General features: G+C 57.6%; 9 protein-coding genes across 9 annotated transcripts; 5 read left to right on the top strand and 4 right to left on the bottom strand.

Annotated features, from left to right (window-relative positions):
* Positions 1-1,063: 1,063 nt before the first annotated feature.
* Positions 1,064-2,526, top strand: UV8b_03101 (uncharacterized protein; the record flags this gene model as incomplete). The annotated part of the gene is made up of 6 exons (XM_043140599.1): positions 1,064-1,231; positions 1,315-1,422; positions 1,499-1,795; positions 1,909-1,997; positions 2,074-2,141; positions 2,237-2,526. The coding sequence occupies 6 exons, from the start codon at positions 1,064-1,066 to the stop codon at positions 2,524-2,526; spliced, it is 1,020 nt and encodes a 339-aa protein (XP_042996533.1).
* A 1,269-nt stretch (positions 2,527-3,795) lies between these two features.
* UV8b_03100 (uncharacterized protein) lies at positions 3,796-5,664 on the bottom strand (the record flags this gene model as incomplete). Its single annotated transcript, XM_043140598.1, has 2 exons — positions 3,796-4,991; positions 5,214-5,664. 2 exons carry the CDS (start codon positions 5,662-5,664, stop codon positions 3,796-3,798), a joined length of 1,647 nt encoding a protein of 548 aa, XP_042996532.1.
* A 672-nt stretch (positions 5,665-6,336) lies between these two features.
* UV8b_03099 (uncharacterized protein) lies at positions 6,337-7,329 on the bottom strand (the record flags this gene model as incomplete). The annotated part of the gene is made up of 1 exon (XM_043140597.1): positions 6,337-7,329. The coding sequence occupies one exon, from the start codon at positions 7,327-7,329 to the stop codon at positions 6,337-6,339; it is 993 nt and encodes a 330-aa protein (XP_042996531.1).
* Positions 7,330-7,912: 583 nt separating this feature from the next.
* UV8b_03098 (uncharacterized protein) lies at positions 7,913-11,680 on the top strand (the record flags this gene model as incomplete). Its single annotated transcript, XM_043140596.1, has 3 exons — positions 7,913-8,321; positions 8,432-8,640; positions 8,762-11,680. 3 exons carry the CDS (start codon positions 7,913-7,915, stop codon positions 11,678-11,680), a joined length of 3,537 nt encoding a protein of 1,178 aa, XP_042996530.1.
* Positions 11,681-12,252: 572 nt separating this feature from the next.
* UV8b_03097 (uncharacterized protein) lies at positions 12,253-14,239 on the bottom strand (the record flags this gene model as incomplete). Its single annotated transcript, XM_043140595.1, has 3 exons — positions 12,253-13,016; positions 13,121-14,126; positions 14,192-14,239. The coding sequence occupies 3 exons, from the start codon at positions 14,237-14,239 to the stop codon at positions 12,253-12,255; spliced, it is 1,818 nt and encodes a 605-aa protein (XP_042996529.1).
* A 1,082-nt stretch (positions 14,240-15,321) lies between these two features.
* Positions 15,322-17,351, top strand: UV8b_03096 (uncharacterized protein; the record flags this gene model as incomplete). Its single annotated transcript, XM_043140594.1, has 3 exons — positions 15,322-15,555; positions 15,861-16,370; positions 16,440-17,351. 3 exons carry the CDS (start codon positions 15,322-15,324, stop codon positions 17,349-17,351), a joined length of 1,656 nt encoding a protein of 551 aa, XP_042996528.1.
* A 1,095-nt stretch (positions 17,352-18,446) lies between these two features.
* On the top strand, positions 18,447-22,721 carry UV8b_03095 (uncharacterized protein; the record flags this gene model as incomplete). Its single annotated transcript, XM_043140593.1, has 2 exons — positions 18,447-22,302; positions 22,447-22,721. 2 exons carry the CDS (start codon positions 18,447-18,449, stop codon positions 22,719-22,721), a joined length of 4,131 nt encoding a protein of 1,376 aa, XP_042996527.1.
* A 377-nt stretch (positions 22,722-23,098) lies between these two features.
* UV8b_03094 (uncharacterized protein) lies at positions 23,099-24,068 on the top strand (the record flags this gene model as incomplete). The annotated part of the gene is made up of 2 exons (XM_043140592.1): positions 23,099-23,180; positions 23,299-24,068. The coding sequence occupies 2 exons, from the start codon at positions 23,099-23,101 to the stop codon at positions 24,066-24,068; spliced, it is 852 nt and encodes a 283-aa protein (XP_042996526.1).
* Positions 24,069-24,511: 443 nt separating this feature from the next.
* On the bottom strand, positions 24,512-25,211 carry UV8b_03093 (uncharacterized protein; the record flags this gene model as incomplete). Its single annotated transcript, XM_043140591.1, has 2 exons — positions 24,512-24,588; positions 24,671-25,211. 2 exons carry the CDS (start codon positions 25,209-25,211, stop codon positions 24,512-24,514), a joined length of 618 nt encoding a protein of 205 aa, XP_042996525.1.
* Between the last annotated feature and the right edge of the window lie 378 nt (positions 25,212-25,589).

Genomic DNA, 25,589 nt, shown 5'->3' with positions numbered 1-25,589 from the left:
CAAACTTCAAACTTGCCCTGCAAGGTACGAGACCAGGGTCTTGAGATGGCTTCGACTTCCTTTCCGCCTGCTCCTGGATGACCCGAAACACGTGGCAAGTTCCGAAACCAGCTGCTCGAGGACCATGGAAAATCCAAGGCATGGACGGACCTTCTGAACTTTATCGTCCGAACGCCCGGAACTCAAAGGTTCGCATCGGGTTCTCGAACAGGGCTGGGTGGAATGTGGCAAGATGGTTTGGTAGGTGGTCTGCACCCCTGGCTGGCTCAAGGCGACGTGATGATCCCTTGATCATCGGCAGCTTCCATAAGCTGGGCCAGCGACAGCGAGGTCCGACGTCCTCGAGGGGAAATTGACGGGATTTAATCCTCAGTCAATGCCATGGCCATGGAAGCGGTCAAGCTCCCTTGACGTTTTACGCCTCGGATACTCCATACAACGAAGCAAATTACAGTACATGGCAGACGGAGACGGATCGAGCCCGGTTCATTTTACCTTTGCTCACTAATCGAGCAAGTGTCCCGCCCGACGACCCCAAGACATTTCCCGCCCACGGCCCTGTTTCCCTACGGAGTAACCGTCGAAACTTTGTCAAGGTTCTTTATTGGTGGCTGCTGCTGCTGCTGCTGCTGCTCCACTTCCTTGTCTCCAATGGAAACTTCACAGGATCCCAATGATAGCTACCTTTGTATCACGGTTCTTACATGGGCCCATCTAGCCGACTGCTGCAGCAGCCGTCAGCATGTCGTTTCTCCTTTTCCTTTGCAGAAATTGTCACCTTTTTTTTCTTTTGTAACTTTTTGCTTGCGAAATTTCGGCGTGCAGTTCATATTTCGGCATCGTGTAATTATACCGTCTTTCGACCAACCTATACAGCCGAGCCCGATATTTCCAACACAACGAATCCTGGCACCGTCTCCGTCTCTTAGTTTCGATTCGGCCCCATTTAAAAAAAAAACGCCACCCATCACCCGGGAGTTTCCTTCCCAGAGAGATAACGAGTGCGCGGTGGTTATGATCCAAGGTTAAGAGCTGCGGAGCAGACGGTTGTGCGCTATAAGCCATGGCTGGCAAGGCAGTCGATCTGAATGAATACAATGGAGGGCCCTTGGTCGGAACAAGTATAGCATTGTTGACTACCAGCTGGGTAGCTATTGGGCTTCGATTGTATACACGACTAGTGTTTGTCAAGAGCTACAACGTGGACGATTGGCTGATTCTAGTTGCTCAAGTTGGTGTGCCCGAATCCATGGGTTGCCAAGCTTGCCAGGGGGACATGTTTTCGTGTTTTGCGCTAACAGTCTTTTACACCAGTTGCTTTTCACAAGCGCCTGCGTATCCGCTCTGGAAAGCGTACGGTACGGCGTAGGCAAGCACAATGATGCTATTCCGAGTCTGGATGACCGAGTGGCCGCGCTGATGGTAGGTCTCCTTCCGATGCTTGCAAAGGTACTCCCCCGAGACCGCGGGGCAGTTAACCAACGAGGGCTTCTTCCAGTGGCAATCCATCACGATCGCTTTTTACCTTTTATGCATGATGTTTGTCAAACTGAGCATCGGCCTGTTTCTGCTGCGACTGGCCACGCAAAAGTCGTACATTTGGACTCTTCGGATCGCTCTGGTCATTGTTACTCTGTGGACCACGGTCATCTTCATCTGGAACATGTTCCAGTGTACCCCTGTCCAGAAGCAATGGGACTTTCGCATTCGAGATGGTTACTGTGCAGGACCCGACGAAGTCATCTCAGCTGCGTACGCGCTGACTGTCATGGTGGTTTTGTCGGATTGGTTCTTTGTAAGTGCTGGCAGCAATCAATGCACGGCGCATCATCGCACGGCGCATCAACACATGGCGCATCAACGCACGGTGCATCATACTTTAGCAGGTCCTGACGCGCGGAGCTACAGGCCCTCATCCCAATTCCTTTGCTTTGGGGCGTCGATATGACCAAGCAAGCCAAGGTCACTGTTATTGTTATTTTGGGTCTCGGTGTTTTGTAAGGGCACAGCCGCGCGAAACCTCGGACTTTTCTCATCCCTTTGCCCTTCTTCGTACTGACTGCTGTGGCTCAGCGCCAGTATCGCCACGCTTATCCGACTCAAGTTTCTGGCGGGACTACAATCTTCGGAGGATCTCATGTGTAAGTATTTTCGCAATAATGTCTCGTCTCCTTTCTTGCAGAGAGGTTGAGGGAAACGGTCACGGTTTTTTGGGTTTTCAGTTAACCGGTCCCAGTCTCGGTGACGGACGCCACTGTTTGGACATTGGTGGAACCAGGCTTCGCCATTATCGCGACAAGCTTAGCGACCATCCGGCCTCTGCTGCGGTCGCTAAGAATCCGGGGGTTCCTGTCGACGGACAGGGCTTCAACCGGCCGCCTTTCTGAGCCCGGCACCCGAAATGGGTATGGGTCCATGCCCGGTTACCGTTCTCTCCACAGCGTGACTGGTGTGACTGGCGTTGGCATCGCGATGGACGAGCATCCTTCGCCCACGAACGAAGATGCAGGCAAGAAGCAGACATGATTGAAATGGACGAAGGACACTGATAAAGGCCGCAAGATTTTCCGGCGTGGAGCAACTCTGGAGTCGCTGATAGCTTGTAAGTCTGGAGATGCTGGGCCGCTGGGCCGCTGGGCCGCTGGTTCTCCTGGTTCTCTCGCCCACGGGATATTCAGCAGAGTCACTGTGAGAAATTCATAAACTACACTTTTCACGTACAGCACAGCACGTGCGTGGTATTTGCGCACGAGTCAAGGACCCAACCTCATTTGGTGGTGCTAGGCTGCGCTTACCTAGGGTAGAAGAGTAGCTGGGACCATGGCGTTTCTTTGGAGGAGTCATTTTTTTTTTGCGCAATCTTGGAGATGCTTTGCCTCTTAGAAGATGAAGACATTGACGAGTCCGTCTGCGTCAAGGTGCTCTCCCTAGCTGACTGCCACGTGCGTTTCTGCATCGTTGTTGCGTTATTTGCAGCTCGACGCTTCACCATGCTGGCTTTTCAACCGTCGGACGATTCCCTCTGTCGGTGACGGAATCCCGCACACCCGATCCTCTCCAGATCCTCTTCAAGTCCTCTTCAAGTCCTCTCCAAACCCTCTCCAGATCCCTCTTCAAGCCTTCTCCAAACCCTCTCCGACGCCTCTTTCTGCTTCTTTCCCCTCGCCTTCTCATTCGCTCTTGACATTTCTCGGCTACGGTGGGGCTGGCGCGTTCCTACGGACAAGTAAGTTCCCACTCTGCGCGAATCCACATGCGTCGCAAGCCGTGATCCTTTTCTGCCGCCCCTGGCTTTTCCAGCAGCGCTGCATCGGCTACCCCTCCCGTCCACCCACTTCCGCGGGTGGCCAGGTCCGGCATCCGGCCAGGAGGGTGTTTCTTGCGAAAAAGAGATGGGAGACAGGCTTCGTTGGCGAGCGTGCGGGATGGACAAGTAGGCGCGACGTGGACGTAAACATGGTTTCATCAGTCGAGCGGACGGGATTCACAAGTAGGCGCGACGTGGCGCGTGCCGCGTGCCGCGTTTCAACGTGCTTGGGTATGCGCGAGCAAACCCCGGGCGAAAGGGCAATTGAATGAGCTGGCTGATCCTATGGACATTCCCACCCGCGGCGCCTGGTGACTGGGCCTCGCACCAGTATACTCCGTACAGAAGACCCGGGGGGCGCCGGAAAAAGAAGAAAGGAACAGGCAAGCTGCGCGGGCGTAGGCAAGTCCCCCACTGGGATCCGTCCACCTCGGCCCTTGCCACGCGCCCGCTCCCCCCCCCCCCCCCCCCCCCCCCCCCCCGGGCGCTTATTGAGGCGGGAGCAGGTCGTCCGGCGCAACGTCCCAGTCCTCCTCGTCGCTCCACGTGGGCGCCAGGACAAACCGGCCCATGATCTTGCCCATGCCGATGCTTTCGCCGCCCGCCGCGCCCTGCTGGGCCTTCTCGTCGCTCTCCTCCACCATGACGGCGGTGGTGAGGAAGCTCATGCCGGCGGCGGGGCTCATCTCAAGCGTCATGCCGCCCCAGTCGAGCTGGACTCTGCCGGACCGGCGGACGTGCAGCTTGCCGACGGCGCCGCCGCGCGGCAGGAACTGGGAGCGGAACCCCTCTGCTTCTTCTTCTTCTTCTTCTCGGTCTTCTTGGTCTTCTTGGTCTTCTTGTTCCCCTTGCGGCTCGTCGTCTGCGTGCTCGTGCGCCAGGTCCGCGGCCTCGCGTTTGACTCGGGGGTCGGCGGCCGCCTCTCTGAGGGGGGGGATGAGAGGCGGGAACTGGAACAGGTACAGCCGTCCGTCCTTGTTGGCGGGCTCCTCGGTCCGCGTGCCGCCCGCGTCGTCGGTGACGGTGACGGCGCCCAGCTCGCCTGCCAGGAGGTCCAGGTCCGTCTGGATGGTCCGCTCCTCGGGGTCCCTGGGCAGGTCCTTTTTGGCGCTCGGCAGCGGCGGCGGCGGCGGCGGCGCCTGAGCCTCGTCGTCGTCGTCGTCGTCGTCGTCTGTGGGCGCGGGCTTGATGTCGGCGTCCAGGTCCATGAGGTCTTCCGAGCCAGGCTCCTTCTTAATGGTGACTGGCTTGGCGTCCGTGTCCCAGACGCCGTCTTCCGGCGCGTCGACGGGCGGCAGGGCCCCCGAGGCGTCCCCGTCGACCCACAGGCTCTCTTCCTCGCCCGCGGCGGCCTTCTCGGCGGCCTCCAGCTCGGCCGTGGTGGCCACCACGACGCCCTGCTCCCGGTGCTGCCGGCGGTAGATGCCCATGGGCATGGTGCTCGCGGCGCGGCTGCTCAGCGCGGCCATCATGGCCTCGTCCTCGCTGTCGAGCTCGTCGTCGTCTTCGGCAGTCATGACGTGCAGCTTGTCGGCGTTGATGCGGGCCTCGCGCCGTCGGGCGTCGCCCTGGCCGAACCCCTTGCCCTTGGAGTCGGGCTGGGCGCCTCGGCCGCCGTAGCCTGCTCCTCCTGCTCCTGCTCCTGCTCCTGCTCCGCCGAACCAACCGCCACCGGGGGCGCCTGCTGCACGCCAGAAGTAGTCAGCATTTCAATGAACGGAGCGGGGGAAGGACAAAAGCAAGAGGCGGCGAAAAAGAAACCCTCCCCCCCCAGAAAAGAAAAAAGATACAAAAAAAAAGGAAGAAAATAAGATACAAGAAAATAAGAAGAAAATAAAAAGAAAAGGATAGAAAAGAAAGAAAAGAAAGGGGAGAGGATGAGAACGAGGATAAAACGTAGACACACCTCCTGCAAAGCCGCTGGAAAAGGGGCCGCTCGCCGTCGTGATGCCGCCCCTGCCGCCCCTGGCACCCATGGCGTCGCCCCGACTTCTCCTGCTTCGATTCCGCGAGCGGCCGCGCGCCCTCCTCTCGGCGGCCGCCCTGTCGTTTGCCTTCTTCTCCTCCTGGCGCGCCAGCTTGTCCCTCTCGACCTCGTCTCGTCGCAGGATCTTGGGCCGCAGACGGCCGCCGGAGACGGTTCGGGCTCCGGCCGCCGGGGGGCCGCCGCGCCGCGCCGGTGCGCTGGTCGACGACGACGCCGCCGCCGATGCCGAGGCGATGGCTTCATCCAGAGTCGCGGGGGTAGCTGCGGGAGGCGCGGTGCAAGGCGCGGTGGCCGGGGCGCCGTCGCTGCCGCCTGCTGCAGCGGTGCCCCGGCGGCTTGTCCCCCTGCCAGGCGCCCGGGCGCGCACCATGTCGTTGGGTTTTTTTTTCTTTTTTTTTTTTCCTTATTCTTTCTTTGGGTCGTCGCGTCTGGCGCGGGTTGCTGCTGTGACGGGGCGCGACGGAAGGGCCGAGGGAGGGGATGGGAACGTGGGTGGCAGACGCGCGACGTGGGAGATGGGAGGTTGGAGGATAACTTTGAATTGGAGATTGGAGATTGGAAAATTGTTGGGTTGAGCAACAACTTCCTGCCGCCGCTGCAGGAAAGCTCGGGCGGTGGAACAAGCTGGACGCGGAGCAAGGTGGGGGGGGGGAGGGGAGGGGGGGCACGACGACGACGATGATGCTGGATACTCCGTACACTCGTAGATTGAATTGATCCGTGCCGTGCCATTGAGGCTCTGCCCGCGTTGCGCAGCCCCCACCATGGCGAGCGAGCTGCTGCCACGCATCCGTCGCAAGCAGACGACGACTGTCTGGCGACGACGCCGGAATTCAGGACCCGATTATGGGTTCGTTGACGTCGGATATCTTCCATACATGATATGATGCCAATTTCCATTTCCATTCCATTTCCATCTGGATTCTGTGTGCAATTCTCACCCTTCAGCTACGCGGACTGCCGCCAGGTGTCGTCAGGCTTCATCCATACTTGGTCTATGCCGCGGATGCAACAGAGCTCTTGCAACACACTGCTCGGTGCTTTACTTGACACACATCAAGGCCTCGTCCCCAAAGCGCGCGCAAATGCTTCCTTCCTTGATCAGCATGGCCCCGATCCATTCCCGGCCAGCCTCGACCGTCGCGCTCCCAAACTTGACGACGACACAGCCTCTGACGCGGGCTGCAGACCACAAGACGCCCCGGTCCGCCTCGTACTCGACCCGTCTCGCTCGCCATCTCTCAAAGTCCGTCATCCTCTGCGCCGCCTTGTCGCGGTCCTCTTGCGTGCCAAAGTCGCGGGCCCCTAGCCTGGGCAGAGCCGCAAACTCGGCCAGGAAAAAATCCCCCAGGCTCTCCACCGCGCCGCCGCGCAGGATCAAGGATCCGAAAACGCTCATGTTGTGCATCGCGCCGCCGAGTGGCTGGCCAACGGCCCGTGCGCCGTCTTGGGAAAGAACCACGGCGTCCCTCACCAAGAGACGGCTCCCGCGAGCCTCGTCGTCGCTCTGGAGCCACACCTCGTTCCGGCCGGTCCACTTGACCAAGCTCCAGCTTTCTCCGCGCGCCGTCCGGCCGGCCGTGACCCAGTCGAGGAGACACAGGGACGCCCCTGCTGCCAGGCGGAATATTTGCGTCTGCCTGTACACGCTGTCCTGGAACGGCTGCACGGGGTCCGGAAGCAGGCACAGCGCGGCTCCACTGCCGACCTGGACATTGATGAGCTGGCTCGTCACCACGTCGGCAGAGGGCGACCTAAAGACCTTGGTGTGGCCTTGGGTGACGAGGCTCAGGCTCGTATTGGCTCGGACGTGGATCGAGAGCTCGACGGCGTCCCCTCCCACCAGGCCGCCGCCGTAGGACAAGAGGAAGACCAGGACGCTTTTCTGACCGCTCGCGGGCGAGTTTGGCGAGATGAGCTTCAACGGGTACTGATACGAGATGGACTCGAGGCCGTTGCCGCCACCCGGGAGCATCTTGGTGACGATGTGGCCTTGACCAGGGACGGACGACGATTTCGGAAACGGCGGCGTCATCGCAAAACCATGGGTCTCGGACGAGCTCGTAGTAGTACGCCCTTGAAAGCTTGCCGTCGGCTGTCCGTACCCGTACCGTGCCGCAGCCAGACTAGACCTGACCAGGCCATTGCAGGGAGGGGAGGGGGAGATGCGGAGAAAGTTGCACAAAGCAAAGGCGTTGCAGAGGCAACATGTTGACGGCGCAACTCCGTCGAGCGAAGTCGACTTACGGAGCATCAGGCAAAGGAAACAATCATTGGCTGGCTCCTTGGCCGAGCGGGGCAGCGACCTGACCTATGGGCGGCATTGCCGATGTTGGCCCGAGGCAGCCCCGTTTTAGCGGGTCTTTCCCCCACCCACCGCTGCTCCCCTCGGCGGCCACCCCCCCCCTCTCTCCCCCCACCCCTCCCCTTCCGAAAAACTTGGCCCAGCGAGGAAACGAGACACAACACGCGCCGTCAATTGCCCAACAGCCCCCCCGTCCCTCCGTTGCGATTCAGGCTTCAGGAATCGCCAACCTGCACTGCTGCAAGGCAAGCCCGCGAATGCGCCGTCTGCAAGGCTTTCCCATCTTTTCCTCCGAGCAAACACAAACACAATCATGGACGTTGGCGCCAGCGAAACTCCAGAGCCAGATGCGACGTCGCGTACCCGCCGTTCGGGACGCGTCGTCAAAGCGCCGGCCAAGTACGCGCCGGAACCAACCACCACCGTAGCTTCGAAGCGCAAGAGAGGGGGGCAAGAAGCCAACGACGACGAAAACGGCCTCTCATCGGATGAGCCAGCCAGCGACGACAGTGGCGACGACAGTGGCGACGACAACTCGAGCGATCAAGATCATCCCGCCCCGAGGTCGCGAAAACCCGCCAGCCGCGCCAAGAAGCCCTCCAACAAGAAGCCCAAGATCAATGGCACGCAGCCGGCTGGGCTTCACCAGGTCTCCCACATCCCTAGCCGACCGAAAAAGACTGTTAGAATCGACGCTGGAGAGAAGGGTTCCGGCCTGTTTGGTACGTTAGCACAACTTAACCTGGCTCCCTGCCTGATGGACGAAGAAGAAGACCTTAGACGTTGACCTTTTTTTTTTTTTTTTTTTTCTTTTTCCTTTCTCTTGTCGCAGCCGATATTTTCGGATCCGGAGACTCTTCAGACTCCGTCGCCCAGCAATGGTTGGAAAGGCACAAGGCTGATGGCCCTTCTGCCTTGGCAGATCTCATCAACAGTATCCTCCAATCTACTGGCTGCGATTTGCAAGTTACTGTCGATGATGTTGGCGACCCGGAGAATATCCCCAATAGGCTGGTAGACCTGCAAAACGTTTATCAAGAGGTATAAAAGTGGTTTCTTGCTTTTCTTTTCTTTTCTTTTCTTTTCTCTTCTCCCTCCCCCCCCTTCCCGGGCCCCCGCAAAATACTCATCACCTTTTTTTTGCTAATCCAGAATGCAACAGCAACAAATCACAGACTACCCGTTGATATCCAAGGCAAAAAGCACAAGGTCCTTTCGCGATATGCTCATCGGCTTCTATCACTCACTGGTCCAGTTGCTGCACGAAACTGATGTCATGTACAAGGACACCGACCTGATGGACAACCTGCATGCTTGGCTGGCGAGCATGTCATCCTCGTCCTTGCGGCCTTTCCGCCACACGGCAACGACCATTGCCTTGGCCGTCGAAACCGGCCTGGTAGGCGTTGCGAGCATACTCGATCGGAGAATAGCAAACATCGAGCAGCAGCTTCAGGCAGCCAAGAGGGGCAAGAACAAGGCCAAGTCGGCGGAGCTGCAACGGACCTTGAACGACGCCAATGGCTATCGCAAGATCTGCAGCGAAGGCATCCAATCTTTTTTCGACACGGTGTTTGTGCACCGATACCGCGATGTAGATCCCAAGATTCGCACCGAATGCGTAGACGCACTCGGCACCTGGATCCTGGGTCTGCCGACCGTCTTCATGGAGCCAGGCTGTCTGCGATATCTGGGCTGGATGCTGTCCGACACCAACGCGTCCACTCGGCAGGAGGTGCTGAAGCAGCTGCTCAAGGTCTTTCGGCGCGACGCACAGCAACTCGGCCATTTCATAGACAGATTCCGCCCGCGCCTGATCGAGATGGCCACTCTCGACTCGGAGATATCCGTGCGCGTCACCGCCATCTCCGTGATTGACACTCTGAGATCGGCCGCCATGCTCGAGCCAAACGAAATCGACGCGATTGGAAAGCTCATCTTTGACACGGAGCTGCGCATCCGCAAAGCCGTCGTCGGCTTCTTTGTCGCCTGCGTCAACGACGTCCTCGAGGGAAAGAAGGAAGAGATTGGCGGATCCGAGGTGCTGGAGGAGCTGGATGACGTTGAGGACGACGATTTCGAGACTCCGCGGAGAGAATGGATCAACATCAAGTGTCTCGCCGAGACCCTGGCAATCTACGACGCTCAGATTGAGGAGGGACATCATCATCAACAACAACAGCAACAACAACAACACCACGACGGCATAGCCGGCTTTGACGCCACCGTGGAGCTCTTGACCGGTGCCAAAACAGACACCAGAATCTCTCTCGCGGCGCAGGCACTGTACGAAAAGGTGCCGGAAGTAAACACCTGGGAGATGATTGCCGGCTACCTTCTCTACGACCACACCACAAGCGCCAAGTCAAACTCAACGTCCAAAGCAAAGGAAACATCCCCGGAGGCAGCCTTCAAGAAGGCCGTTGTCCCTACTGCCGAAGAGGAATCCATCCTTCTCGACATCCTCAGCTCCGCAGTCAAATCCAGCCTGACCCTGACGGCCGACCACGACAAGGGCAAACGGCGACTAGGTCGATCCGAGGCAGCCGAGGCCCAAGAGGAAGTCGCCCTCGAGCTGACCACCACCATTCCGCGGTTGCTGAGCAAGTTTGGGGCCGAGCCAAAGACGGCCGCAATTGTACTCCGTCTCGAGAGGTTTCTCAACCTCGATACGTTTCAGCAACTTCGTCAAGACACTAGCAAGTTGGAGAGGCTCCTTGACGAAATCACCACCCAGTTCAACAGACACGACGATAAGAGAGTCTTGTCCGAAGCCACCGCAGCTCTCCTGCACGCCCGTCAGCACGAAGAGCTGGAGGAGTTGACGGACGGCAAGATCTCACTGCTATGGGAGAATGCCCTCAACTCGCTCCGCAACTTTGAACGGTCCTGCGAGCTGGCTGTCCGCGGCAATCTGCCCCAAGCGCCGCTGCGCGAGCTGTCGACTGTCCTGATGAAGATTAGCAAGCTCGCGAGTATATCGGATTGCGTCGACGTCCTGGAAACCCAGTCGCAACCGTCAGACGCCGGCTCCTCCGCCATCCAGCTCCTGAGCAACATTGTGCATCGCGGCAAGTTCGAGCCTCAGGAAGACGAGATTGACGACCTGGAAGACGAGGTGGTCACCTTTGCCATCAAGGCGTGCCAGTTCTACTTTATGTGGAAAACGAGAGCCCTGGCCAAGCTCCTGTCAGCGGGCACAGGCCTGTCCGACCAGCACCTGGACGAGCTGTCCGTGCTGCGCCAGTCGTACAGACGGCACCTGATTGAGACCTTTTCCTCCCGCGCCGCCATTGACCAGCTCCGGCTCTTCTCCACCGGCAGTCTCTGCGACCTCCACCTCACCCTCGCCACGCTGCGGCCCTGCATCAAGGACTTCCGACCGGCATCCGAAGCCGCGGCCGACCGCGGCGACAAGCTGCGGGTCCTGCTGCAGGACATTGAGCCCGGCCTCGTGCCCGAGCTGATTGCCATCTTTGACGGCGCGGAAAAGCAGTACGCCAAAAAGGCCAAGCGGGACAAGACGCTCAACGAACCCGCCGAGGACGAGGACCCCGTGTCGGACGACGAGGACCTCGCCGCCGACGACGACGACGACGACGACGACGACGACGCCGGCCTGTCGCAGGAGGAGTGCTACGCGACCGAGCTCCAGGCCGAGCGGGCCTTTTGCGAACTAGCGGCCAAGTACGTCCTCGCCATCGCGGCCAAGCTCATCGACCGCGGGCCCATGGCCAGCAAGCTGCGCCGCAGGATCCTGCGCAACGAGACCAAGCTCGGCAACAACTTCAAAGAGGTGGTGGCGTACCTGGACGAGGAGAAAATGGCCAGGCGGCACAAGAAGCCCGCCCCCAGCAGCAAGCCGCCGCAACCGGCAAAGGACAGGCCGGCCCCGGAGACGAACGCGGGCGACGAAAACGACGGCGGCGGCGTGTTTGATGACGCGGAGCCCGAGGAAGGCTCGCGGGAGGACCTGCGGCGGCGAGAGCTGCTGGAGGACGAGGCCGTTGACGAGGGAGACGATGCCGCCGTCGAGCTGAATAACGAGGATGACGATGATGATGATGGTCTAGGCGATTAAGGCTTTTCTTTTTTTGATCTTTCGTTCTTTCTTTCTTTCTTCTATTTTCTTTATTTCGTTACTTTTTCCCTTTTCTCTTTGTTTTATTTTTCTTTTTGGTTCTTTTCGTGGTTTTTTTTTTTCCCATCTCTTTATCTTTCTCTCTTCTTTTTCGTATCTTTTCCCCCAAAAAGAACCGGAAATTGTGACCCTTTGCGATGCGGTATGGCGCGTTGTTATCCCACGTCTCTGCTGTCATGTGTAGGACTCCCAACAATACAAGGATGTGTTTCCTAAGCGAGGAATTCCGCCTTTATCCCTCCCCGTTCTTTTACCTTGCGAGCCCGAGAATCAGGACAGCCGGGCTGGGGCTGGGCTTCGCGGGATGTATGTAGGGACTGGCTTCGAGGCTGGATTGGCCCTGGCGTTGTGATGAGTCCAGTATATTACACGCATGCATTTTATACATGGTATTCGGATCGGCTTCTCGCCAAGGGGGCATTGCATACGTGGCAAAGGAACAGGAACAAGCACCAGAGCAAGGAATGCCAGGCATGAGAATGACCTTGCTATGCAACTACAGCCACGGCGGCTCACGGCGCGCATATCCTCGTCCCGAATAGACCAAACATTCGCTGCCAGCGTCCACCGCCGCCGGCATCTGCGCGCCCCTCGTCGTCTTCCTTGACTCTGACGCCGTACTGGCGGATGCAGCAGGCAAACGGACGGTTGGAGACCCCCAGCTGCCGCCGCACCGCCTTGGCCCTGCTTTGCGCTTCGCCCTCGTCGTCAGAGTCCGCGGGGGGTCGGTCGTCGCCCCGACGTCTGCCCACCGGTGCCTGGTCCTCCAGCGTGATCTGGTACTCCTCCAGGTCGCCCCAGAGGAGGAACAGCCTTTGCCGCAGCTGGCCGAGGTTCTCGTCGTCGTTTCGCAGGTCGGATGCGTCGAGGTTGAGAAGCATCTGGGCGGATTGGTTGTCGACAGCCACCCAGAGAGACGGCCTGGCCTGCTGCTCGTCGGGGCTGGCATCCTCGAGTTTCAGGGAAAAGCGCCATTCCCAGCTCTTCGCGGCTGGAAGGGCCTTTTGCTCGCTTTCCGATCCACACGACGAGTCCGAGTCGGATTCTCCCGCGTCTGACAAGACGGCGTATTCTGCGGCGGCTTGCGTCCTGGGGCGGGCAAAATCCTCCAGTTTGCGAGGCATGAACTCGACGACCCGGGCGTGGGTGCGATGGTTGGCGTTGACAAATGGCAAAGGGATCTTGACCTCGTCGCCGTCAATCGTGGCTTCATGGAATACTGGCTTCAGGATGTCGGTGATAGAAGTTGTCGGCTGGTTGGCGTTTTCACATTTGACTATTGATGTTAGGGTTTCTAGACTCGCTGGCAATGGAAACGCATTGCTGCATGGATGTGTTTCTCTTGTGGGGAAAAATATGTATATATAAAAAAAAAATCACCTTGTGTGTTCAAATCTTTTGGTACGCCAGTCGGAACCATGTCTTCTGAAGAAGAGGCATCATTCTGTTGCCCTCGCTTTTGCTTGTATGCTTGTTGTTTGGCGGCTCGGTTGGCATTCCTCTTTGCCTTTGAATTAGGCATTTTCGCCCGCCCAGCATCCAAGCCTGTGTCTCCTGGGCGCTTTAGGCCGGCGGTGGCGGCCGCGGTAATGGCCCTTAACTGATCCTTCCGCAACTTCTCATAGTCGCGCTTTCGCCGCAAAGCATTCTTCAGCTCTGTCTTGGTGGTTTCCGAATCCACAGCGTGCTCTTCCGACACGTTAATCTTCTGTCCCTGGACGCCGCGGTCTTCTCTCAGGTATCCCTCCAAGTTGTTCAAGTCGCGCCCCAGCTTGACTTGCAAGTTTCGTAGAAAGAGCCATGTTCCCTTGGTGAAATTATGTTCGCGGATCGCTGAAGCATGTGGATCGAAGCAAGTGATCTGCAGGCTTCGCTTCCCGAATGGCCCAGCCCACTCCGACTTTGGTTGCCAACTGCCGACTTTCTTCGAGTACCCATGCGAATCGGTCTTTTGTCCTCCGACAGACGCGCCGCCCGTGAATTTGTGATGATAAAATTGATCATTCTCCGTGTAGTCCGAGACCCACAATGTCACTTTGTCGCCCGCGTCGTAGGGTTCTTTGACAACCTCCGCGATTGTATTGATGAACATGCCCTCGCGAACGTCTTTCAGCTCGGAGAACTTTTTCTTCACATTTTTCGAGTTCATCTTCATAATCTCAAATTCGGATTCCGTCGGAACTTTTTCCTTGTTAATGGATCCGTACAGAATGCTGACAAACTCGTTCTCAGTTTTGTTCGGCTGACGACCGATCCGGCTCCGATTCGATGGACGCAAGGCTCTTGAGGCATCATTTCCTGGTTTCGGGATTTTAGTCGAGTCGTATATGAGGACATCCGTCACCTTATTGGTACATAGCGAAAACGCGGATTCGTAGCATTGCACCTAGACGTTCGCTTGGTTAATGTCGCGTTTGAGAAATAAGGCTGATGCCAAGGAAGGGTGCTGACCTTGGCGCCAAATACTATGACTAGATCGCCGCATTTGACATCGGGCATCTCATCCTTCGGCCAGAATATGTTGAGTAGTACTGAGTCATGGGCATTATCCTCAACAGACTGATCATACATCCGAATCTGGCATTTCCAGTCTGTCAAAGAATCTCTGTGTAAGTGAATGAGCAAGCGGGATAGACGACAAAAAAAAAGAAGAAAAAAAACAACAAAAGCAGGCATACCCTCGCCCCGTGTAGGAATTGGAGCAAGAAAGTCCGTCACTATTCCCATAACATTGATTCTGGATCCTTGGCGCAATCTACCATCAAGAAGGTTTCGAATAGTTGCAAAGCCGGGCGGTGAGCCCTGTTTTGCAACAGAACGTGTAGTTGCCATGCAACTTGGGGATGCCCCCTTCTGTGACAAAGACTTGGACGGAGTAGGTTAACCACGTCTCATCATGGTTGGCTTCACCGCACGTTCTCCGCTCCTGTCCATCGACGCGCGCGGGGAAAAAAAAAAAGAGGCAAAAAAAAAGAGCGATGATATTCGCGTCAGCTTGTGATCGCGTCAACCTGAGTTGGCGCGGTCACACGTGATGGCAACTGAAGGCGAGGGCCTTTGCAGTGGGGAAGGAGCGAATGGTAGGCCCATCCGGGTTTCCAAATCAGTCATCCCACTAGCAAGCGGTACCTCGGATGGCGCAGCGTTTCAGCCGTAAAGTGAGGTGCTTTAGTTTGGCGAGCTGCCCGTGAGCCCTATGGCCTATGTGGCCTGAGGCAACAAGCCCAGTGAACCCCCCCAGGGTCTCCAAAGGAAAGCGGAGGGTGGTGGGTTTGCAGGCCCAGGCCCAGGCTTCTCTAGCAACGGGGTCCAGCAAAAAGACAATCACTTCTTTTCGACCTCTTTCTCTCCCCATCCCCCCTCCATCAAACGAAGCATTCTTCGATTCTTCTTCAAGGACTCCGTCTCGTGCCGCATCATAGCCGCACCATTTGCAGAGAGACGCTAACCCAGTGTGGCACATAAACTTTTCTTCTTGGCTCCCTACGAATCATTTCTGGGGCATTGTTCTTTTCTGACAACATCAACCCCCGCACTACGTGTGTTGCCGTCTTCTCTCCCCAAATACAAACCACAACGCAATGGCGGAACGATATATCCCAGAGCATCGTCGAACGCAGTTCAAGGCGAAGAACACCTTTAAGCCTGAGGAACTGCGTCGTCGTCGTGAAGAGCAGCAGGTCGAGATCCGCAAGGCTAAAAGAGAAGAGAATCTTGCCAAACGTCGAGGTATCGGAACCGGTGAGAACAGACCTGGTGCCGCTCTCGGTGCCGCTCCGGATAGCGACGATGATACCGCTCCTACAGAATCTCAGGTAAGGACTCAGCTGCTTCTTTTGCAAACCTGTGATTTATCGATAGCTTCTGCCATCTGGTGGCAATACTTTGCAGTGTCCAGACACATCTGCTGGGCCAAGAGTTTGTCTTCGTCGTTTGATGTGGGGTCTTGCATGTGTTTGTCGAACCCCACATCGGCGCTTGCGTTTTTGGAAGAAGTCGATGGTTACAAATTAACCCCTGCTAAACCCGGCAACGTTCATTTCGTTGGCCTATTGCTTCAAGTCGCTTTTCTACCATAGGAGTTGGTTATGTCTTCTGATGCTGACTTGGTTTGCGCTAGTTGAACGAGGACCTCCCTCAAATGGTTCAAGGAGTCTTTTCAGACCAAGTTGACTTGCAGATTCAAGCCACTACCAAGTTCCGTAAGCTGTTGTCCAAGGAACGCAATCCCCCGATCGAAGAGGTCATCAAGACCGGTGTCGTTAGTCGCTTCGTCGAATTCTTGCGGTCTCGTCATACTTTGGTGCAGTTTGAGGCTGCTTGGGCCTTGACCAACATTGCTTCTGGTTCCGCCACCCAGACGCAGGTGGTTATCGAGGCTGGTGCCGTCCCCATCTTTGTCGAACTCTTGGCAAGTCCTGAGCCAGATGTCAGAGAACAAGCGGTCTGGGCGTTGGGCAATATTGCCGGCGACAGCCCTCAGTGCCGTGACTACGTCTTGAGTTGCGGTGCTCTCAAGCCCTTACTCAATTTGCTCGGTGACAGCCGCAAGCTCAGCATGCTTCGCAATGCCACCTGGACTCTGAGCAATTTCTGCCGAGGCAAGATGCCTCAGCCTGATTGGAATACTGTACGTAGTCGGCGGCATCGCATGCGAGTGCGTATCAAGATAAAAGCCGGACGCTAACAAACTGTCCAGATTGCTCCCGCGCTCCCGGTCTTGTCAAAGCTCGTTTACTCTCTGGACGATGAGGTTCTCATCGACGCTTGCTGGGCCATCTCGTATCTATCTGACGGCTCCAACGACAAGATTCAGGCCGTCATTGAGGCAGGCATCCCTCGCCGGTTGGTAGAGCTTCTAATGCACGCCTCCACCTCAGTCCAGACCCCTGCCCTTCGATCGGTCGGCAATATTGTTACCGGCGACGACGTTCAAACCCAAGTCATCATCAACTGTGGCGCTCTTCCTTGCCTCTTGTCTCTGTTAAGCTCCACCAAGGACGGAATCCGCAAGGAAGCCTGCTGGACTATCTCCAACATCACCGCTGGCAACACGTCTCAGATCCAGGCTGTGATTGATGCCAACATCATTCCTCCTCTGATCCACCTCCTACAGAACGGCGACCTCAAGACTCGAAAGGAAGCTTGTTGGGCAATTAGCAACGCTACTTCCGGTGCTTTGCAGAAGCCCGAGCAAATCCGCTATCTTGTGGCTCAGGGCTGTATCAAGCCTCTCTGCGACCTCTTGACTTGCCCTGACAATAAGATCATCCAAGTCGCCCTCGACGGTCTTGAGAACATTCTCAAGATTGGCGATCTTGACAAGCAGGCGGCTGGTGAGGGTGCCGAGGCAATCAACCGATTCGCTCTCTTCATTGAAGAGTGCGATGGCATGGAGAAGATTCACGACTGCCAGAACAACGCCAACGAGGACATCTACATGAAGGCTTACAACATTATTGAGAAGTACTTCTCTGATGATGAGGAGAACGCAGACGAGGGCATGGCCCAACCTGCTGGGCCTAACGGTACCTTTGGATTTGGCACCAACGGCGCCCCTCAGTCGAGTGGTTTCAACTTTGCCAACGGAGGCGACTCCATGGACATGTAAAACCGGTCCCAGATTGTTCACCATTTAATGTAGAGGGAAATGCCGGCACAAAAGGTCGTTTCTCGAAGTACAGTACTCACGAAGTCGGGTACTCCCCTCTTTCACCTACACGTCTGCCCCAAAACATGCGGCCCAAGTCTGGGGCAGAAACGCTTCCCTTTCCCCCTCCCCCAAGACCCCAATTTTTCCCCCTATCGTCCCATAACACCCACCTGTCCTTTTTATCTGGCATGAAGATTTGCGTATGTGGGAGAGCAAGGTGAAGTAGTCGCAGGATACTACTATGCAGGCCCTATGGTAGCTTGAAAGCTCCAGCCTGCGAGATAGACGAATGGATGATGCACGCTTAAAGATGACCCGGGGAAAAATGATTGGATCTTTTTTTGACCCATGGGGTGCCCGGGATGGAGCCAGTTGCGGGCGGGCTGCGCGGGCTGATCATGAGTCGGAGAAGGCGGTTCAGAAACGGTCTCGTCATGCGAGCGGCGAGGGCGTGCCATGAATTACTACGATGGCATTGCCATGCAAACGCTCTGGGTGTGTATAGCGTAAAGAAAGCTAATGTTAGTGCATTCGCTTTTTCGAGGGAAAACCATCTGGTGGGAAACCACGTCGCAATGGCGCCGATGTCATGACCAAGTGGTTATGTGTCTCTGTCGGCAGCAACGCCGACCGACGTAGCGAACAAATGAAAATCAAATGACGTATTTTTGCAGCTCTGGCAATCTTTTCGGTTGGGGACATTTGCTGCTTGGGCCTGTTTCCGAAAGCAGAGAGGGAGTCTTGGGGAGTCTTTTGGAGTCTTGGAGTCTCGGTTTGGGTTGTGCATCTGAACTGCAAGGGGACGATGTGGCTGACTCAGTAAGCCCGTCTGGTAACTTGTAACTTGTACGTACTGTAAGGTCGCGCGGCCTGTCGCCACGCGACTATACAGTACGAACCACAGGACGCACAGTCCCTTGTCGCGGAGTGAAATCCACCCAGACCAGACCAGACCCTTTGACAAAATCCCCTTGCTCCAGAGTCCAGCAGTCCGTCCGTACGTACCCCAGTTCTCAGCATGACCTTGCGACAACAACCGCAAGGGACGAATCCATGGCTCCTGGGATGGTGAAAAAGGGCAAGGCCAAGGCTGAAAAGCCGGCCCAGGCTTCTTCTGCTCAGGCGTGCAAAGAAGGCGCAAAGGCCAAAAAGGGACAGAAAGCCGAACCGTCAGCGGCTGAACTACCAGCGGCAGCACCACCGAGACCCACGGTCAAGCAACTCATCGGGGGCTCGTCATGGACCGGAAAGCTTCCAGTCAACCTTTTGAGCGAATACTGCCAGAAGCAAAAGTGGGAGAAGCCCGACTATGACACCAGGAAAACCCCAGAAGGGTTTTCCGTCTGGGTCACGCTGAGTGCAAGGGACGTCAAGACGCAGCAACTCACCAGGTTGGATCCCTTCAAGATCCCGCCCAGCCATAAGCACCTCCTTTTGCGCGACACGGCCCTAGAGGCCAAGCATGCTGCGGCGACCTATGCCCTTTTCAGGGTGTGCAGCATGCAGAACAAGCACACTGTGCTTCCCCCAGACCACAAATCTCTCTGGAGGGACTTCCAGGCCCTGAAAACGCAGGATGTAAAGGACGGGAAAGGCTGGATGTACGATGCGGATCCGTTCAAGGCTCTCCAAGAAAGGCAAGAAGCCAAAGCTGCCGCCGAGAAGAAGCGAAAGGAGCTCGAGCAAGCCAAGGCCAAGGCCAAGGAGATGCCCGGTGCTGCGGGCTTGGTCCTGATGAGCAACTCGGCCGGAGACGGGAAATCCTCCTTTGACCCCATGAGGGGATGGGAAACAGCGCCAAAAGTTGAAATGGGGCGTGAAACTAGAGCGCAGCTGGAGGCGCTGCTGCGGAAGAGAGTATCGTGGAACCCGCACAGAGTACGGATGCAACGAAGCCTGAAGGAGGCGATTGTTGCGGACCTCGGCAGATTGGGGTTCAGGAAAAGCCACATCGCAGAAGCCGTAGAGCACTGCAAGGACCGTGAGGAGACCCTCGAGTGGCTCTTGATCCATGTTCCAGAAGATGACCTCCCTCGCTGGGCTATGCCCGAGAGCTACTCTGCCGGGGTCTCGATCGGGTCGACGGACCTGAAGAGGGAAGGCATCATCAAGTCTCTTTCGGAAACGGGATACTCCGTCGAGCTTTGTGCGCGCGTTCTGGATGAAAACGATGGCGACGAGAGCAAAGCAGCCGAGGCGTTGCAGCGCCTCCTCCTCTCTTCCAATGTCGCAGAAACGACGGCTTCCGACGACTTTCTAGACTTGGGATCTCCGGACGAACAGTGGAAGGACGAGGTCACCAGCTTGGAAGCCATGTATGGCGAAGGCTTTCGTCAAGAGTCTGGTGACGTGATTACGATCAAGCTGGAAGCAGTCAAGGATGCAATGAGCGGCAAAGGGAGCCAGGTTGAGACATTCCTGCAGGTCAGGAGACCATCGAGCTATCCGAAGCACCTGATCATTGCCATAACCGCGAAGCTGCCTTCCTACATCAAACTCAGCATCGTGAGACAAGCGCTTGCTTACATGGAGGAGTCTCTGCAAGAGGAGCCGATGAAGATTTACCTCGTCACGGATTGGATTCAGCAAAACATCAATAGAGTGATTGAAAACCCCGGGAACCTGGTAGACATCTCAGCCGTTTCCTCAGCCGCCTCAGATGCAAGACCCAGAGAGCAGCGACAGAGCAGAGGCAAAAGATGCCACAAACCTCGAGCGGTGGTCCATTGGCTGCCGGACACCAAGAGTAAAGAAGAGTGGCTTCAGCGTCAAGAAAGCCCGCGGTGGAAGGACATGGTCTCGAAACGGCAGAAACTCCCTGCTTGGCAGATGCGGCAACGAATCGTGGAAACAGTCGACCGGAACCAGGTTACCATTATCAGCGGCGAGACCGGTTCCGGCAAGTCAACGCAGTCTGTGCAATTTATTCTAGACGATCTCTACGCCAAGGGCTTGGGGGGTTGCGCGAACATGATTGTGACGCAGCCTCGCCGCATCTCGGCGCTCGGGCTGGCGGACCGTGTGGCGGAAGAAAGATGCTCCAAGGTGGGGGGAGAGGTTGGATACGTCATTCGCGGCGAGTCTCGACAGTCCAAGGACACGAGAATCACGTTTGTCACGACTGGTGTTTTGCTGAGACGCCTCCAAACTTCGGGGGGCCGGGTGGAAGATGTGGTTGCTTCTCTGGCCGATGTCAGCCACGTCATCATTGACGAGGTCCATGAGCGCAGCCTCGACACCGACTTCCTGCTCACCTTGCTCCGGGAAGTGATGAAGATGAAGAAGAAGAATGCGCTCAAGCTGATGCTCATGTCAGCCACGCTGGACGCTGCCGCTTTCATGGACTACTTTGCTGCCGAAGGACTGAGCGTAGGCGCTGTCGAGATTGCGGGGAGGACGTTCCCAGTGGAGGAGTACTACCTCGACGACGTCATCCGCATGACTGGCTTCGATGCCGGAAAACCCGAGGCTGGATTCACCACGGACGAGGCGATGGGCAAGATTATCCAGAAACTGGGACACCGCATCAACTACAACCTGATTGTGGAGGCGGTCAAGGCGATAGACTACGAACTATCCTACGAGAAGAAGTGCGGCGGCATACTCATATTCCTGCCGGGGGTTGGCGAGATCAACCACGCCTGCAACCAGCTGCGGTCCATCCATTGCTTGCACGTGCTGCCTCTGCATGCCTCGCTGGAAACCCGAGAGCAGAAGAGGGTCTTTTCAGGTCCGCCTACTGGGAAGCGCAAGGTGGTGGTGGCCACCAACGTCGCGGAAACGTCCATCACCATCGACGACATTGTCGTCGTCATCGACAGCGGCAAAGTCAAGGAGACGAGCCTCGACCCGCAGAGCAGCATGAGGAAGCTGGAGGAGGCGTGGGCCTCTCGGGCTGCCTGCAAACAGCGTCGCGGGCGAGCCGGCCGTGTCCAAGAGGGGAAATGCTTCAAGCTGTACACGCAGAAGCTGGAGCAGCAGCAAATGGCCGAACGGCCCGAGCCGGAGATCAGGAGAGTGCCTCTGGAACAGCTGTGCCTGTCCGTCCGGGCCATGGGAATGCGAGACGTGGCCGGGTTCCTGGGGCGATCACCCACGCCGCCGGAAGCGCAGGCCATCGAAGGAGCCATGAAGCTGCTGGGGCGCATGGGCGCCTTGGACGGGGACGAGCTCACGGCCATGGGCCAGCAGCTGGCTACGCTCCCGGCCGATCTGCGGTGCGCCAAGCTGATGGTGTTCGGAGCCATCCTGGGCTGCCTGGACGATTGCGTAACCATGGCGGCCATCCTGAGCACGCGGAGCCCGTTTATCTCGCCGCAGGACAGGCGGGAGGAGTCGCGCCAGGCCCGCATGCGCTTCTCCAGCGGCGACGGGGATCTGATTACAGACCTGGACGCGTTCCAGGAATGGCACGGCATGACGAGAGACGGCCATGTTGCTCAGCGACAGGTGCGCTCGTTCTGCGACGCAAACTTTCTGTCTTACCAGACCTTGTCGGACATTTCCAACACGAGGTCGCAGTACTACGAGGCGCTGAAGGAGACGGGCATGGCGTCAGAAGCCCCCGAGCAGCTTGGCGCTCTCGGCGCTCTCGGCGGCGGCGGCGGCACCGGCGGCGGGCACCGGCGTCGCAACGCGCGGCTTCTCCGAGCGCTCATTGCCGCAGCCTTCACGCCGCAAGTCGCCAGGATCCAGTACCCGGACAAGAAGTACGCAAGCTCCATGTCTGGCGCGATGGCGCTCGACCCGGAGGCCAAAGCCATCAAGTACTTTACCCAGGAGAACGGCCGGGTGTTTGTGCACCCGAGCAGCACCGTGTTTGACAGCAAGGGATGCGCGGACAACGCGGCCTACATGTCGTACTTTAGCATCATGGCCACCAGCAAGGTTTTCATCCGGGATCTGACACGTAAGTTTATGTTTTTCTCACCCTCTTCCCCCCCCCCCCCTATCTTCCCCTCCCCGATGCTACTTTGGCAGCAACCGGCCACCGCAGTTTCTAAAAAAAAAAAAAAAAAAAAAAAAAAAAAAAAAAAAAAAACTCCTCGCGCAGCGTTCAACGTCTTTACGCTGCTGCTCTTCTCGGGCCCGATTGAGCTGGACACGCTGGGCCGCGGGCTGCTCGTGGACGGATGGCTGAGGCTCCGGGGGTGGGCGCGCATCGGCGTGCTGGTGGCCCGGCTGAGGGGCATGGTGGACGACTTGATTGCGCAAAAGGTGGAGAGTCCGGGGCAGGACGTCGGCGGCGGCGGCGACAACGGCGGCGGCGGCGGCGGCGTGATTGAAATGGTGATCAAGCTGATAGAGCTGAACGGCCTCGATGCGTGACGGCGGCGCGAGGCAGCAGCTAGCCATGCCAGCGATGGCGGGCGGGCACGCGGTTGCTGCCCGTGTCAACCAAGTCGTCCATTGCTTCTTCAAAAGGCCCTCTCTTCCCCCGGCACAGCTGGCTGGCTCCAAGAAACGCGGCCGAGCCAAGCGAAGCGTTGTGCGACCGAGAATGCGCTGCCCTCGACGTTCGGCCCGGGTGGGGAACGCTGCTCTGTCGTCAACCGACTAAAGTTGGCCCAACCCGAGCTCACCTCGACCTCGACCTCTTACCCATCCTACCACCCACCACCCACCACCCATCCATCCATCCTTCCACCTTCCACCTTCCATCCATCCATCGATTCCCACAACCCGCCATCACCCACCGCCTGCAAATGGACTCGCCCCCCGACCAGGCCATCATCACCCGGGACCAAACCCCCAGCGGCACCGCGCCTCCCTCCCCTCGCAACGCCTGTAAGCAAAACACCCCCCGACACCGCTACCACAAACCACAACCACAACCGCAACCACAACCGCAACCACAGCAACAACATCAACAACCCCCGTCTCACGCAACGACCAAGAAAAACAGTCTCGGTCCTCATGGCCTCCGTCCAGCAGCCCTCGCGCGCCCCTCCGCCCCGATTCCACGGCCGCCTCGCCCTGGGCGCCTACACCGCCGACCCGTCGTCCTCGTCGCCGTCCTCGTCCTCGTCCTCGTCCTCGACCGTCATCTACCGCAACGACGACTTCGTCGCCATCCACGACAAGTACCCCAAGGCGACGGTCCACGCGCTCCTGCTCCCCCGCTCCGCCGCCCACAACCTGCTCCACCCGTTCGAGGCCTTCCGCGACGCGGCCTTCCTGGCCGCGGTGCAGGCCGAGACGGCGCGGCTGAGGGCCCTCGTGGCGGCGGAGCTGCAGCGCCGGCTGGGCCGGTACAGCCGCTCCGAAAGGCAGCGGCAGGCGGTCCTGGACGGCGTCGAGGAGGAGCCGCCGCCCGCGCAGGGGCTGCCGCTGCTGCCGCTGCCGCTGCCGCCGGGGAGGGACTGGGCCGCCGAGGTCATCTGCGGGGTGCACGCGGTGCCGAGCATGAGCCACCTGCACGTGCATGTGCTGTCGAGGGACATGCGCTCGGGGTGCGTGCGGCACAGGAAGCACTACAACTCGTTTACGACGCCGTTCTTTGTGGACCTGATGGATTTCCCGCTGCGCGAGGGCGACGCGAGGCTGGACCCCCGGGGGGGAGGCTACCTGCGGAGCGAGCTGAGGTGCTGGCGGTGCGGCAAGGGGTTTGGCAACGCGTTTGCGAGGCTGAAGGAGCATTTGGAAGGCGAGTTTGTGAGCTGGAGGGCAGAGTAGAGCCCCAAGACGAGTTCAAGGCAAGGCAAGGCAAGGCAAGGCAAGGCAAGGCGTTGGGGCATTGAAGCATTGCTGCAGGTGACGTGATATGGGCACAGACACAGATACAGACGCGGACATGCCATTGCATCATCATGAGTGATGGGCAAGAAAATGGATTATCGAGATTCCACCATAGTATACACATATCAAAGGCACTGCCGTCCCAACTCCCAACTTGTAAACGAAGGAAACCCGAAAAAAAAGCCATGTTTCCCGAGCGAAGCAAAGTTACCATGGGAAAATAAAAGAAACGTCCCGACATGCCGCACGGGGTAAAGACGGGCATCGGATTCACCATCTGCCAAGCTCGGATCCGGATCCAAAGCGGCACGCCTTAATCAATCGTCCATCGTCATCATCATCATCATCATCAGGAGGGGTTCCCCGCGGGGCTTTTTGCATCAACCAAAGTATCCAGTCAGTTTTGAGAGCCACGGCGACTGACCGGTCATCTCATCTGGGGCTGATGTCGGTGCTCCTAGTGGTTCCCAAGGGAGTTTGAGACACGAATGATAAGGGCAGACTGATGCGGCGTTGAGAGGCAGTGCGTGACTACTCACCACTGATGTCCTCGTCTTCCTCGCCTTCGGCGTCTTCAGCGTCCCCGACCACCTCGGCGTAGTGTGCGTCTTCGTCGACCTCATCGGAATCATCAGCAGCGGCAACTGGCTCAAGGGGCGTGACGACTTTTCTGGGCCGGCCCCTTCCATTCTTGGTCTTGGTGACGGGAGTTTCAGCCTTTGCAGAGGCAGAAGGAGAGGCAGCATCCGATTTGCGCGGCCTGCCGCGTTTGCCTGTTCTTGTGCCCGTGGCCGTGGTTGTGGCCGTGCCGGTGCCGGTGCCTGTGCCTGCGCCTGCGCCTGTGCCTGTGCTCTGCGCCTTGGCTGGCGTCTTGCCCTCCTCAGTTTTCTTGAAGCTGCCCTTGGGACGACCGCGTGGTCTACCGCTGGGAGTCTTGGGAGTCGCCGTCCTGGGTCTGCCGCGTGGCCGGCCAGTGGGAACGTAGGGCGCTTTGGCGACGCGTCCCTCCAGAGTGCGAGGGCGACCTCTTTTGCGAGGCTCTCCGTCTGCAGGGGCAGGACTGGCGTATTCCTTCGCCATTGTGTGGTGCGGGAAAGGATGCAAGAAAAAGAAAAAAAAAAAAAAAAAAAAAAAAAAAAAAAAAGGAAAAAAAATGTGGATTTTTTTTTTCTGGCTTGGGGTATGCTTTGGTCGCGCGTTGCGACAAAATAACGGTTTGTGTGGTCCTTTTTGTTATCTTCTTTGGTCTCCTTTTTTTTTCCGTGGTGGCAGAGAGGAGGGAGGGGGGGGAGGAGGCAAGTTGGGATGATTAAAGGGGAAAAAAAAAAAAAAGGGAAAAAAAATGCGGGTGGCAGGGGAAGGCGGGTTTATATGCCAGGCAGTACGTTAGTTGCCCGAATGTACCAAATCACACCTTGTGGCACTCGATCCGTTTGGGCAACAGGGTCCGGGAAAACA

The sequence above is a fragment of the Ustilaginoidea virens genome, chromosome 2, assembly GCF_000687475.1.
Source record: "Ustilaginoidea virens chromosome 2, complete sequence".
NCBI lineage: Eukaryota > Fungi > Ascomycota > Sordariomycetes > Hypocreales > Clavicipitaceae > Ustilaginoidea > Ustilaginoidea virens.
The sequence above is the reverse complement of the archived record's forward strand: the minus strand, read 5'-3'. Positions and strand labels throughout refer to the sequence as shown.